The 13,695-nt window shown below is 36.1% G+C and overlaps 1 protein-coding gene across 1 annotated transcript; it reads left to right on the forward strand.

Annotated features, from left to right (window-relative positions):
• The first annotated feature begins 956 nt into the window (after positions 1-956).
• LOC141719510 (uncharacterized) lies at positions 957-4,918 on the forward strand. The gene is made up of 9 exons (XM_074521889.1): positions 957-1,212; positions 1,442-1,521; positions 1,569-1,928; positions 2,075-2,268; positions 2,698-3,023; positions 3,497-3,613; positions 3,715-3,790; positions 4,058-4,286; positions 4,430-4,918. Exons 1-9 carry the CDS (start codon positions 957-959, stop codon positions 4,916-4,918), a joined length of 2,127 nt encoding a protein of 708 aa, XP_074377990.1.
• The last annotated feature ends 8,777 nt before the right edge of the window (positions 4,919-13,695 follow it).

The following is a 13,695-nucleotide window of genomic DNA, read 5'->3' on the forward strand; positions in this document are numbered from 1 at the left end:
CCAATAGACAAGACTCGCATGTAGGATATGATTCAAAATCAAAAGGGGTCAACTAACCCTTCCTTATGCAATGTCCGCAGTCTATTTTCACTAATATGACCAAGTCTGCAGTGCCAAAAGAAAGTGAGATTTTCATCATCCCTTTTCTTTTATTAGTTTGTTCAATCTGAAGTAAATTATGTCACATACATACAGACCATTATTTAAAATACCACGTCAATAAAGAATATTATCTCTAAGGATAGAACATTCATTATTCTTAATAATAAAATGAAAAACTATCCAAATCCAACATAGGAATAGAAACAATATTCCTTACAATCGAGGAAACAAAATAACAATTATTTCAAACAATAGTCTTGCCCGTAGGCATATGTAAATGAAATGATCCTACATCTTCAGCAGCAACTCTTGCTCCATTTCCCATCAGTAGAATCACCTCCTCTTCCTCAAGAGTCCTACTTCTCCTTAGTCCCTGTAACGAATTACAGATGTAAGAACCACAGGCGGTATCTAATACCCAAGTAGAAATTTGACTTAATGACATATTCATTTCTATCATGAACAAACCTGAATCAGAAGCGGTAGTCTCACTCCCCTTCTTCTTCTTCAACTCTGCAAGGTAAACCTTACAGTTCCTCTTCCAGTGCCCCACCTTGTTACAGTGAAAGCAAACAACTTTGCTCTTGGGGTCTTCAGCTTTTGGTGGAACCGGCTTTTCTTCACCTACTTTCTTCTTCTTGGAAGGGTTCCTCTTCCTTATCTTAGGATTGGAACCTTCACCAATTAGAAGAACAGAACTCTTCTTAGGGGGAAAATTCGATTCCGCAGTCTTCAACATGTTGTGGAGTTCAGCCAGGCTGATATCCAGCTTATTCATGTGAAAGTTCACCACAAACTGCGAACACGAACCCGGAAGTGATTGCAAGACCAAGTCTTGGCTCAGCTCCCCATCCATGGCTGATAAATTGAAATGGGGGTTGAAGTCTTATCTGAGGGGTTCCATAATTTCTTTTAAATTTGATAATGTGGCAGAGGTGGCTGATGTGGCAAAAGATGTTGAGAAAGAGCGCATAGATTTTAGGACTTCCAGGTCTACCAATGGTAGTAAGAGGACTAGGGATGATCGGGGTTTTGCACAGGGTAGACAGTGGTATGGAGGTCAGAGTGGTCAGTGGGGACAATGGCGTATACAGAATCAGAATAGGGGTGGTCAGTCATTCCATGTCCAGAATCAGTAAGTTGGTCAGAATCAAAATCAACAGTTTCAACGACAGAAGCAGCCTAGGCTGTGGCAAAATCGTTAACAGGGGCAGAGCCGTTACTCAGTGTATGGGGGAAACCCCAATATGATTCCAGTGGCTCCTTGTGCTACATGTGGTGGACATCATCCAGGTAGATCTTGTTATAGACAGACTGGGGCTTGTTTCTTGTGTGGTAGCATGTCCCATAGGGAAAGGGATTGTACAGTGTCACGCAACACTGGTGGTGGAGGAGCTGGTAGTGGCAGTGGCAGTGGCAGTCAGTAGAATCCTACGGCAAGAGTGTTTACATTGACTGTAAATCAGGAAGCAGCTAATTCAAGTACCATTTCAGAAATACTTCTTGTTGGTAGACGTGATGGTTATGTGTTATTTGATACTGGTTCGACCCATTCTATTATGTCTTTATCATTTGTTCATCATCTTGGCATTGCACCTTCAGTATTATATCCTCATATGTCTATTGCTACCCCGATGGGGAATTCTTTTATTATATCTGATGTATATCAAGAGTGTCCGATAGTTGTTGGAGATAGAAATTGTAAGGTTAACTTGCTTCCGATAAAGATGCATGACTTTGATATTATCTTGGGCATGGATTGGTTGAGTAAATATCGTGCCACAATTGATTGTCAAGGAAAAAGGGAGATCTATGACACCAAGAATGTACAAGCGGATGAGTTGGAGAAGCAGATAAACCAGAATTTGTATACCAAGGGTCTCAACTGAATGGGGAGGTTTAATTAATTTCTGCTTTAAAGGCGAGTAAACTTTTATTTAAGGGTTATGATGGCTACCTTACTTTTGTGAAGGATACATCGAAGGATGAACCTCGCATCAAGGATTATCCAGTTGTGAGAGAGTATGAAGATGTGTTCTCTGATGAGCTACCAGGTTTTCCACCACATAAAGAGGTGGAGTTTACTATTGAACTTGTTCCAGGTGCTGAGTCTATTTCTAAGGCGCTTTACCGAATAACACCACTTGAGTTGCAAGAATTGAAGGAGTAGTTGCAAGAGTTGTTGGATAGGGGATTTATCAGGCCGAGTGTGTTTCCGTGGGGCGCTCCCGTGTTGTTTATTAAGAAGAAGGATGGTTCCATGAGATTGTGCATTGACTATAGGGAGTTGAATAAGGTGACTGTCAAAAACAGGTATCCTTTGCCATGCATCGATGATTTGTTTGATCAGTTACAAGGGGAGAAGTACTTCTCGAAGATATATTTGAGATCTGGTTACCATCAGTTATGAGTAAGAGAAGAAGATATTCTGAAGACTGCATTTCGCACTCGCTATGGTCATTATGAGTTTCTCGTGATGTCCTTTGGGTTGACGAATGCACCAGCGGTATTTATGGATTTGATGAATCGGGTCTTTTATGATTATCTGGATAAGTTTATGGTGGTCTTCATCGATGATATCTTGATATACTCTAGGAGTAGAGAGGAACATAAGGAGCATTTACGTATTGTACTTGAAAGTTTGAGGGAGAAGAAGTTGTTTGCAAAATTTTCAAAGTGTGAATTCTGGTTAGAGGAAGTGGCATTCTTGGGGCATATTGTGTCTGGTAGGGGCATTGAGTTGGATCCTGTGAAATTCGAGGCTATTACTAATTGGCGGAGACCAAGCAATGTGACAGAGGTGAGGAGTTTTTTGGGTTTGGCAGGCTACTGTAGGCGTTTTATGGAAGGTTTCTCTTCCATAGCTTTGCCATTGACTCAGCTAACGAGGAAGGGAATTAAGTTGGAGTGGAATGATGATCGTGAGAAATCTTTCAATAGTTGAAGAAAAGGTTGGTGTCAGCTCCGATACTTGTGTTTCCATCAGGGAGTGGAGGTTTTCAGGTTTATAGTGATGCTTCTAAGAGAGGATTGGGGTGTGTTCTTATGCAACATAGGAAAGTGATTTCTTATACCTCTAGGAAGCTTAAATCCCATGAGGTGAACTATCCTACCCATGACATGGAGTTAGCGGCTGTGGTCTTTGCTTTGAATATTTGGAGGCATTATTAGTATGTAGAGACTTGTGATATCTTAACTAATCACAAGAGTCTCAAATACATTTTTACTCAAAAGGAGCTTAATACGAGGCAGCGAAGGTGGCTTGAACTTCTTAAGGATTATGATGCTAATATTCAGTACCATCCAGGAAAGGCGAATATAGTGGCAGACGCTCTTAGTAGGAAGAACTTGGGGAGTGTTGCATCTCTCATTACTCAGCCATACCTTATCTTAGATTTGGAGCGCTTGAGTGTTGAGTTGTATGTTAGAGGGTCAGGAGGTAGCATTGCAAGTTTGAAAGTGGAACCAAATCTTGTTGCAAGGGTTAAGGAAGCTCAGAAGAATGATACAGGTTTGGAAGCTATAAGATCTACGCAGGTGGCAAGCAAAAACATTTTCGTGTTGACGATGAGGGTGTGATATGGTTGGGTAGTAAATTATGTGTGGCCGTAGACACAATGATTCGTGAGGAAATTTTGAAGGAGGCTCATAGTTCTTCATTCTCTATTCATCCAGGTTCCACTAAGATGTATGGAGATTTGAAGAAGCATGTTTGGTGGAGTGAAGTGAAGGGAGACATAGCTAAATTTATGGGAAAATATCTTACATGTCAACAAGTGAAGATAGACCATCAGAGGCCTAGTGGATTGTTGCATCAGCTAGATATTCCAGTTTGGAAGTGGAAAAATATTACTATGGATTTTGTGACTCATTTTCCAAGGACTTTCAAGAAGAATGATGTCATATGGGTGGTGGTTGATAAAATTACTAAGTCCGCTCACTTTTTGCCTATTAGAGAAACTACTCTTGTTCATGAGTTGGCAGAGATTTTTCAGCGAGATATTGTTAGATTTCATGGTGTGCCTGTGTCGATAGTTTCTGACAGGGATACGAGGTTTACATCACGCTTTTCGAAGGGGTTCCAACAAGCTTGGGGTACGAGACTTAATTTTAGTACAGCTTATCATTCGCAGACCGATGGACAATCAAAAAGGATGATTGAGATATTAGAGGATATGTTGAGGGCATGTGCTTTGGAGTCGATATGTGATTAGATAAATATTTGTATCTGGTAGAGTTTGCGTACAATAATAGTTGGCACGCGAGTATTGGTATGCCACCATTTCAAGCTTTATATGGTAGGAGGTGTAGGGCACCATCTTGTTAGGATGAGGTTGGTGAGAGAATCATTGAAAGGCCGAAGTTGGTTAGAATCACTAATGAGAAGGTAGAGAAAGTTAAAGAAAGTTTAAAGGAAGCTCGATCTCGTCAAAAGAGTTATGCGGATCAACATCGAAAGTTTCGTGGATTTGAGCTAGGTGATCGTGAGTTCTTGAAGGTGTCTCCTTATAGGGGTGTGAAGCATTTTGGTATGAAAGGAAAGCTTAGTCCGAGATATGGTGCACCTTTTGATGTTATGGAGAAGGTGGGGGAAGTGTCTTATAGAGTTGCGTTGCCACCACAACTATCTCATGTGCATAATATGCTTCATGTGTCGGTTTTAAGGGGCTACAAATATTATCCATTGCACGTAGTTCAATATTTATTACATAAGATTAGAGAGAATCTTTCTTGTAAGGAGGAAGTTGAGGCTATCTTATCTCGAGAGGAGCGAGTTTTGAGGAAAAGTATCATTCCGTTTGTTAAAGTTTTGTGAAAAAATCATTCCAAGAGAGAGGCTACTTGGGAAGAATCTATCTGAGATATAAATATCCGCATTTATTCGATTTAGGTATGGCTATTATGTTTCGCTTGATTCCGGGGACGGAATCTTTTTAAAGGGGGGTATATATGTAATATACGTGAATTATTTTAATAATAATTATTATTATAATAAAAGTAAAATCGTATGCAATAGTTTATAACCCTAATTGTATTATTATTCTCTGGTCCCTCTAATGATTATATATATAAACACCTAAACATTCATCCGGCCAATCCTCACTTAATGAATAACCCTAATATAATAATTTCTAGTTGCGCGGAGAGCTGAGAGGTGAGACCAACTAGACCACGACGGAGCGATTGTTTACTCTTTTTCCTCTATTTTCTCATTAGGTACATACAGATCTATAGCCCTGTGTTTATTTAATTAATTACGCTCACAAACTATTTTGATCCACATAATTTACATATTCATGTATACGTATTTTGATAGTTTGTTTTGGTCATGATTTTACACAAACCAGATATGTAATATATTTATAATCTAATATATTATATTAATATTTATTGTACTAGGTAAATTTTATGTGAACTTAATAATATGGTTATGGCGAAATCTTAAGTATATGAGTTCTGGTTTTGCAAGTCAGATTAGCATTGTCATGTGTTAATTATTATTATTGTCAAGGCTCCTGTATTAGCATGTTAATATAATATTTATTCAAATTCTGGTTATAGAATCTAGGTTGCCTGACTTGTCCTTATTTATCTATGTATAGTAACATGACTTGGTTTAAGGTGCCGAGTGATTGATTAACTAAATAATAAAATGTAATCAATTGCTTTTCCTAGTATACTTGTTAGAGTACTGGATGCAGTAATTATTAATTTTATTAAATAAATGTATATGAACTATAAATTATAATTTTGTATTTAGATCGCGGGTCAGGAATTTAGCATATCGTTTGCAGATTTTGGTATTACTTTATTTGCAATATTTGAGGTACGAATTCTGTCTCCTTTTTATTCGGCGCTACTCCTCTTAGAAATTAAATATCTCATATTTGTTCAATTCATTATTTTATTTGCTCCTTTAATATTGTTTGATCATTTTGACTTCCGAAAATTGTTTAAAATTTTGATTTGGAAAATTTTAAATATCTGTTTATATGGTTTTCAAAAATTATTTATGACACCCTCTGCTTTGGAAATCTGAATTATTTGTCACAAGTGATTTTAAATTTTGTGAGGAATAATATTTTTTATTTGGACCCTTAGTGTGATTATGGTATACCGAGTTAACCAGCTGTAGGGGTACTACAGCCGTGTCATTGCGGCACCAGTGACCCAACACTTCCGTGACAATGTGATTAGTCACGACGTTTCTTTCTGTTAGCTCTTGGGAGGAGCTTTTGCGCATTTTAATATTTGTTTAGGATACGTTGGTGCACCCAAAGTTTGATTTGTGATTTAATTTATGGTGACGTTGTATATGCCGTACACGTTATCTATTCTGTTGCACACATTATGTATCCTATGATGTGTGTATTTGTATATGTTCTGATCTCGGTATGAAATATCCTAACCCCTTATTGCTTCAGCCTTATTTATTTTTAAAATTGTTATTTTATTGTAAATTGCATATCATTTATTTCTGATCTCTTATTTTATAAACTATATTCCAAATCCGTACTGGGCGTTTGGCTAATGCCGTATTCTTTTTCTGGAAGGTGCTTAGGGGTATCTGGGACTATGTGATGGGGAGCTGCCCCATTTATCGATTAGGATTTCGGAATTTCTTATTATTTAGACTTAATTATTTATTTAGAGATTTCAACAATTATATTATTGGTTTAGACAGTTTGGAGATTTAATATTATTTTGGAGCTTTTAGACTGGTATTTATTGTTTAGCAATATATTAGTGCTCTGCTTGCAGGTTTATGGATTATAGGTAAAATCTCCTTCTATTTTTGAGAATGGGGTGTTACAGTGTATTTACATATCTCTACTCTCTAGTTCTGGCTTGTTTTAATCTATTGTCCTACTTTTTTCACAGAAATCAACAACTTGGTAATAGATGCACTTTCATGAGATATAAAGATTCAAGAGGACAACAATGAAGTAGTTATTACTTTGAATTAAGGTATTATAAATATTACTACCGGTCTGAACTTTTAGTTGTTCTTCGTCCGATATGCACTTTCAAATTCACTGGTATTTATAGAAGCTGATATTTTTAGGTAATTAAGCCCTTAACCTGACATAAAAATGTTGTATGACTTAATTGACAAGATTTGGGATTTACTAAGTAGCACTACCAATTTTTGAAACCATAACATATATAGAATTTTGTGGCGATCTTTGCGAGTAGCTACACTAATAATAATCTTGTAGCAACCAGTTGTTTGTAAAGTGTAATAAATATTTATATTATCAATTAAAAATTGAAAATGTAGTGTCGTATTGACAAGTTATTTGCAATCTGAAGACTTGCCAACAATTAATATTATAACCGCTATTTCTAAACCCTATAATTGTGTGTTTATAATTGAGATTTAAATTATGTTAAATTATAAATGTAGATGATCTATATGTGGAGTGCCTATAAATTAAGTGTTTAATGTAGTTTATATAAAATTTTTTGAAAGGAAAATCTTATCATTTAGTATTTTTAAATAATAATCAAAAGTACTTTATTTTATATGAAAAATTGATTTTTAAAAATCTTCTAACAACAAATTTTCAAATCTTATATCATTAAATTTCTAAAATCATAAGCTATTTTATGGCATATATTTTGTGATTTATGGAGGTGCATTTATATTTATAGAAATTGTTTTATATAAATTAGTTGATTTTTAATTTGCAAATTACTTAGTTGCCCATGCATGCATTTTGCTCCCAAACACAAGTTAAGGGTAAACTTGGAATTTCCAACCCCACTAACTACTAATTCACTAGCCAAATTATTACCTTATCCTTGCATGCAAAATAGCACAAGTTTGCTTGAAGGTTACTCTTGTCAATTCTCAATTCCACTAACTTCTTTTAGTCAAATCAAAACAATAAAAGTCAAGTACAAGATGTTATAATCATCTCACTTCACTCCACACTCCACCCTCACCTCACTCTCTCCTCCCTCTCCACTCTCTCTCGGCAAAACCCCCCCTCTCGGCCTTTCCCTTAGCCGAAGCCCACCCCCTCTTTTTCTTTATTTTTCATTCAAACATCCATCTTCCATTTAAGTAATCTCACTCCCCATATCTTGTTCTTTAATAATATAAAGAGTTTAGGGTGAAAAGTTTATGTTTTGATCTTGCATGTCATAGTTTTAACTAGAACTCAAAGTATAATCTTGATCCTCATGGATTTAAGGTTGTATTATTGAGAGAACTACAAGGAATGGTGAATGCCAAGTCTTGAGAGTGAAACTCTTGCTTATATGGTCATTTCCCTTCCATTTCATTCGGTCATGACCATAAGGGAGCCGAATGAATGGTTCTTAATGGTATTTCTTTGTTTCTTTGTTGATTTTTGAATGTTTATGTGATAATAGCTTGGTTTTGGAAATAAAAACTTGATAAAACTCTTTGCATGTTAAGTGATCACATAGTTATGGTTAATGCTAGGCTTGCATGTTAATTTTATTATGAAATTATTTAGGAAACCATATTGTTTTGGCTTGTAAATTCGAAGGCATGCATGCATAGATTCAACTCATGATTTTCAAAAGTTCTTGATCATTTGGTTTGATTTTTGTTAATAATCTCTAATTTCAGTTGAGTTAAGATATCAAATATTATTTGTGATCCTTGTTATGTGTTTTTGATTCGTATATATTTGAAGGATTTAAGTGTTACTTTCGAATTCGAGATGACTTGTAATTAGTATATTGTGTTAACTCTTGTTTTGCTATATTGCACCTTAGGTAAGGATGTGTGGGAGTGTTAGTTCAGTAGGTTGCCTTGTTTGGGGTTTGGTTTAAGTTTTGGTTGATGTTTGCTTTGGTTTGTCAAGTGGGAAACATGGTGAAAAGGGGTACATTAGATTCTGTAGAATTATGTACTTAAATGTGTTATGTGAGCATGTGTGGCTATGTGAACTATTATGCCTATAAGGTAATTGTAAGCGTGTATGTGTATATAGGCCTAAGTGCCAATGTGCGTAATTTCGGTTTATAATTAGGTTGAATTAGTGAGTATATATTATAATAAGGTTATTATCATTTTGTGTAGGCTCTCGAGACAAGGGTAAACTTGCCATTAAAGTCGAGTGAAGCTCCAGTTGCTCCCACCTGCCAGTCAAGTCAAGCCTTTTTCAAGGCTAGTGTTTCAACCTACCTTTTTGTTTACACTGCAAGTGTTTCAACCTACCTTTTTGTTTACACTGCTAGTGTTTCAACCTACCTTTTTGTTTACACTGCAAGTGTTTCAACCTACCTTTTTGTTTACACTGGAAGTGTTTCAACCTACCTTTTTGTTTACACTGCAAGTGTTACAACCTACCTTTTTGTTTACACTGCAAGTGTGTGATAACCCAGTTCTTATATATGATGCTAGTATTCTAATTCACCTTGATATATATGATCCAAGTGGTTCCTGTTGTGTATATGTTGTGAACTTGATGATTTCATTAACAAAACACCTTGGTAGATTTTACTTAGTGAAAATTGGAGCACTCGACAGATAAGGATTATAGTCCCGACGGATGATGATTTATTATCCGTTGAGTGAGTAGCTTATGTAACAATAAGTCTGTAACACAGTTCTGCATACACCATTGTTTAGATTCTGTAAGTAGTACTCAAGTCATGTTGACTTTATCTAGATATGCAAAATATGTTGATTAATTGTACATAGATGATGTCTTGTAATCCTGCATAAATGAAATGAATTCAAGTGCCAGATTGCTACCCGACGGATAAACAACAATGCCATTCGATGGATGATCAACTAAATAACTCGACGGATGATCATGAACCCGACAGATAAAGAATTCAAATATCTGTTGATAGTGACAACACAGTCACATGCATCGAGTGTATGCAAATGGAATGTGGAAGCCTATTCAACTGGGTGTTAGAGAACAAAGAAGCATTGCCATTTCCATGATATTATGAAGATATTCAAAGATGCTGGAATAGAGTAATGAAGTAGCATAGTATTAGACTTGATAGTTTTTGTTTTATTATCCTGTCTTATTACTTTGTAATCTTGGTGATATATAAACCAAGAAGCAGCAAATAGAATAACTAACTAAGCAACGAAGAGAGAAACATTTGTAAGTTGTATTCTTAGTATTTCTCTACATTCTTAGTTGTTCTACATTTGTAAGCAGCTGTGAGCATTTTGCTACACAGAGTTCTCTCGATATATATTATATATCTCTGGTGGATACATTCAAATCCACCAGAAAGGTTTTAAAGACTTGTGTTTTTAATTACTTGTGTTTTGATTCTTTCGAAGTTATTATTCCGCACTCTGCAAATCAATTCACACTGATATATATATATATATATATATATATATATATAAGTTAGAACAATTTTATTTAAGAAAAATTTTCAAGAATTCCATTCAACCCCCCTTCTGTAATTCTTGTTGAATTGTTAAGGGACTAACAATTGGTATCTGAGCACGCTCTTGATAAACAAAGAGTTTAAAGATCAACAAAACAGCAAGATGAACAAGAAGGATGTTGGAGTCAAGATTCCTTTTCTAGATAAAGATAATTACCATCACTGGAAGGTAAAGATGCATCTTCATTTACTTTCTCAAGATGAGGCCTATGTAGATTGCATAGAATGAGGCCCTCATGTACCTATGAGAGCTGCAACTGGAAATGAGCCATCAGTCCCCAAGCCAAGGCACGAGTGGTCTGATCCTGATATTGAACAAGTCAGGAAAGATAAGAAGGCCATGAATATTCTGTTCAATGGAGTTGATGGTGATATGTTTGACAATATCATCAGTTACAAAACTGCCAAGGATGTTTGGGATACTATACAGATTATCTGTGATGGCACTGTGCAAGTTAGAGAAAACAAGATGCAACTACTGATTCAACAATATGAGCATTTTCATAGTGAAGAAAGTGAGTCTCTCACTAACATCTTTAGTAGGTTTCAAAAACTACTAAATTCTCTGAAGCTGCATGGAAGGGTCTATCAGACAAAAGACTTCAATCTGAAATTCCTTAGATCTCTTCTAAAGGAATGGAAACCAATGACAGTCTCATTAAGAAACTCTCAAGATTATAAGGAGTTTACTTTGGAGAGACTGTATGGCATCCTGAAGACTTATGAGCTTGAAATAGAGCAAGATGAGAGGATGAAGAGAGGAAAGAAGAAAGGAGGATCCACTGCACTAGTTGCTGAGTTAGAAAAAGAGAAGGAGATGAAGATGGAAGATGTTGAATCAACTTCAAGGGTCTGTGAAAACAAGGGCAAGGGGCTGGTAGCTGAAAATGAAAATTCTTTGAGCCAAGATGACATGGAGGACATTGATGAACATCTAGTATTTCTTTCCAGAAGATTTGCCAAGCTCAAGTTCAAGAAGAACTTTGGAGCAGCCAAGCCAAATAGAAACATGGTGGATAAATCAAAATTCAAATATTTCAAATGTGGCTTGGCAGGGCACTTTGCCAGTGAGTGTAGAAAGTCAGATTCCAACAAAAAGAAGTTTGAGCCTATGGATTATAAACAGAAATACTTTGAGTTGCTCAAACAAAAGGAAAGGGCTTTCATTACACAAGAAAATGACTGGGCAGCAGATGGTCTGGATGAAGATGAAGATGTCAGCTATGTTAATCTAGCCCTAATGGCCAAGTCTGATGAAACAGAGACAAGTTCTTCAAGTAATCTGGTAATTACTACAAACCTTGCACATTTATCTAAAGCTGAGTGTAATGATGCTATAAATGACATGTCTACAGAGTTATATCATTTGCGTGTTACACTTAAGTCTCTTACTAAAGAAAATGCTAAAATCAAAGAAAACAATTTATTTTTAAGTGAGAGGAATAATGTGCTAGAGTCTCAGTTCATTGATTTTGAAAAATTAAGAATTGAGTGTAAGATTACCAAGGAGGAATTAACTGAGTCCTTGAAGAAAGAAGAAATTTTAAAGAAGCGGCTTGAACGTGAACAAGAGGTGATTAAGGCATGGAAAACATCTAGAGATGTTCATGCTCAAATCACCAAAGTTCAAGGGATCGAGTCCTTTTATGATGCAGCCTGGAAGAAGAACAAGGAGAAGCTAGGTTCAAATTTGGTGGAAGGAATGCTAACAGATGTAGACTCGACGGATGATGAGGGTCATCCGTCGGATAACAGAAAGGGTTATCCGTCATGTGATTTAGATCCTCATCCGTCGACTGTGAGCAAGCCTATCAGTAAAGCCAAACCTTTTAAGTTAAATGAAAAGTATGGATCAGTTTCCAAGAATTTTGTTACAGGAGAATCGAGTCAAGTTAAGAAAGGGAAAAAGGCTAATGTTGGTCATATGACTGTCAAGCAATTGAGTGACAGACTTGAAAAGATTGAGGTTAAAATAGAGATTAAAAAGAAGAATAATAGAAATGGTAAAGTAGGATTAACAAATATAATAACTACACACCTGATAAATATGCTCCAAGAAAAATCTGTGTCAAGTGTGGTAGTGTGAATCATTTGTCTGTTAATTGCAAATCTGCCATGCCTACTTCCATATCTATGCCACCTCAATTTCCCAACATGAATGCCATGCCTCCTATGCCTATGAATGCTATGTCTAAACATAATATGAATGCACAGTTTGCTAATATGCCATTTGCACCTAATCCCTATTATGCTGCATTTAGTATGCCACAAATGCCATTTAACATGCTTTATTGGAATAACATGTTCACTAGTAGCATGCCATTCCCTGTTAATCAAAGTATGCATGATAATTCTGTAATGATGAATGGTTTCAAAGGCCCAACTCAAATGACTAAGGATGAATCTGATATCCCCAAGTCAAATGAGATAAAGCCTAAGAAACAGAAAAAGAAAGCTAACAAGGCAGGACCCAAGGAAACTTGGGTACCAAAATCAACTTGATTTGATTTTGATGTGTGCAGGGAAATATAAAGAATCTATGGTACTTGGATAGTGGTTGTTCAAGACACATGACTGGTGATTCTACCCTGCTCACAGAGTTCAAGGAGAGAGCTGGCTCAAGTATTACTTTTGGAGATGACATCAAGGGTTATACTATGGGATATGGCTTGATTTCAAAAGATAATGTCATCATTGTGGAGGTTGCCTTAGTGGATGGTCTCAAGCACAATTTGTTGAGTATCATCCAGCTTTGTGATAAAGGCAATGTTGGATTTTAATCGCAGCGGCGGCATGGCAAAACACTTTTACACATATAAAATCCAAATAAAAACATATAAATCGTGAATAAAAATTCGAGGGATCGAATCTAACCTTTAAAATAATTCGGAGACAACGATCAGAGATCCTTAGCAGTTGCTCTTCAAGTGTGAAGCACTCCACCGGTATCCACCAAGAAAACAATGTTAAGGAGGAGGAAGGAGGTGAAGAGAATTGGGTTTTCCAAACTTTTTGGGTTTTGTGATTCGATGATAAAAATAGGGTCTATAATAGTATATTTATAGGCAAAATTTTCAGCTGAAATTTTCCCATAAATAACATTATTATTATCCCATTTATTATTCTCATTAATAATTAAAACACCTTTTAATTATTAATCCTTTTTCTAAACACTTTAGAAATAATTCT

Source organism: Apium graveolens, chromosome 4 (assembly GCF_009905375.1).
Source record: "Apium graveolens cultivar Ventura chromosome 4, ASM990537v1, whole genome shotgun sequence".
Taxonomy (NCBI): domain Eukaryota; kingdom Viridiplantae; phylum Streptophyta; class Magnoliopsida; order Apiales; family Apiaceae; genus Apium; species Apium graveolens.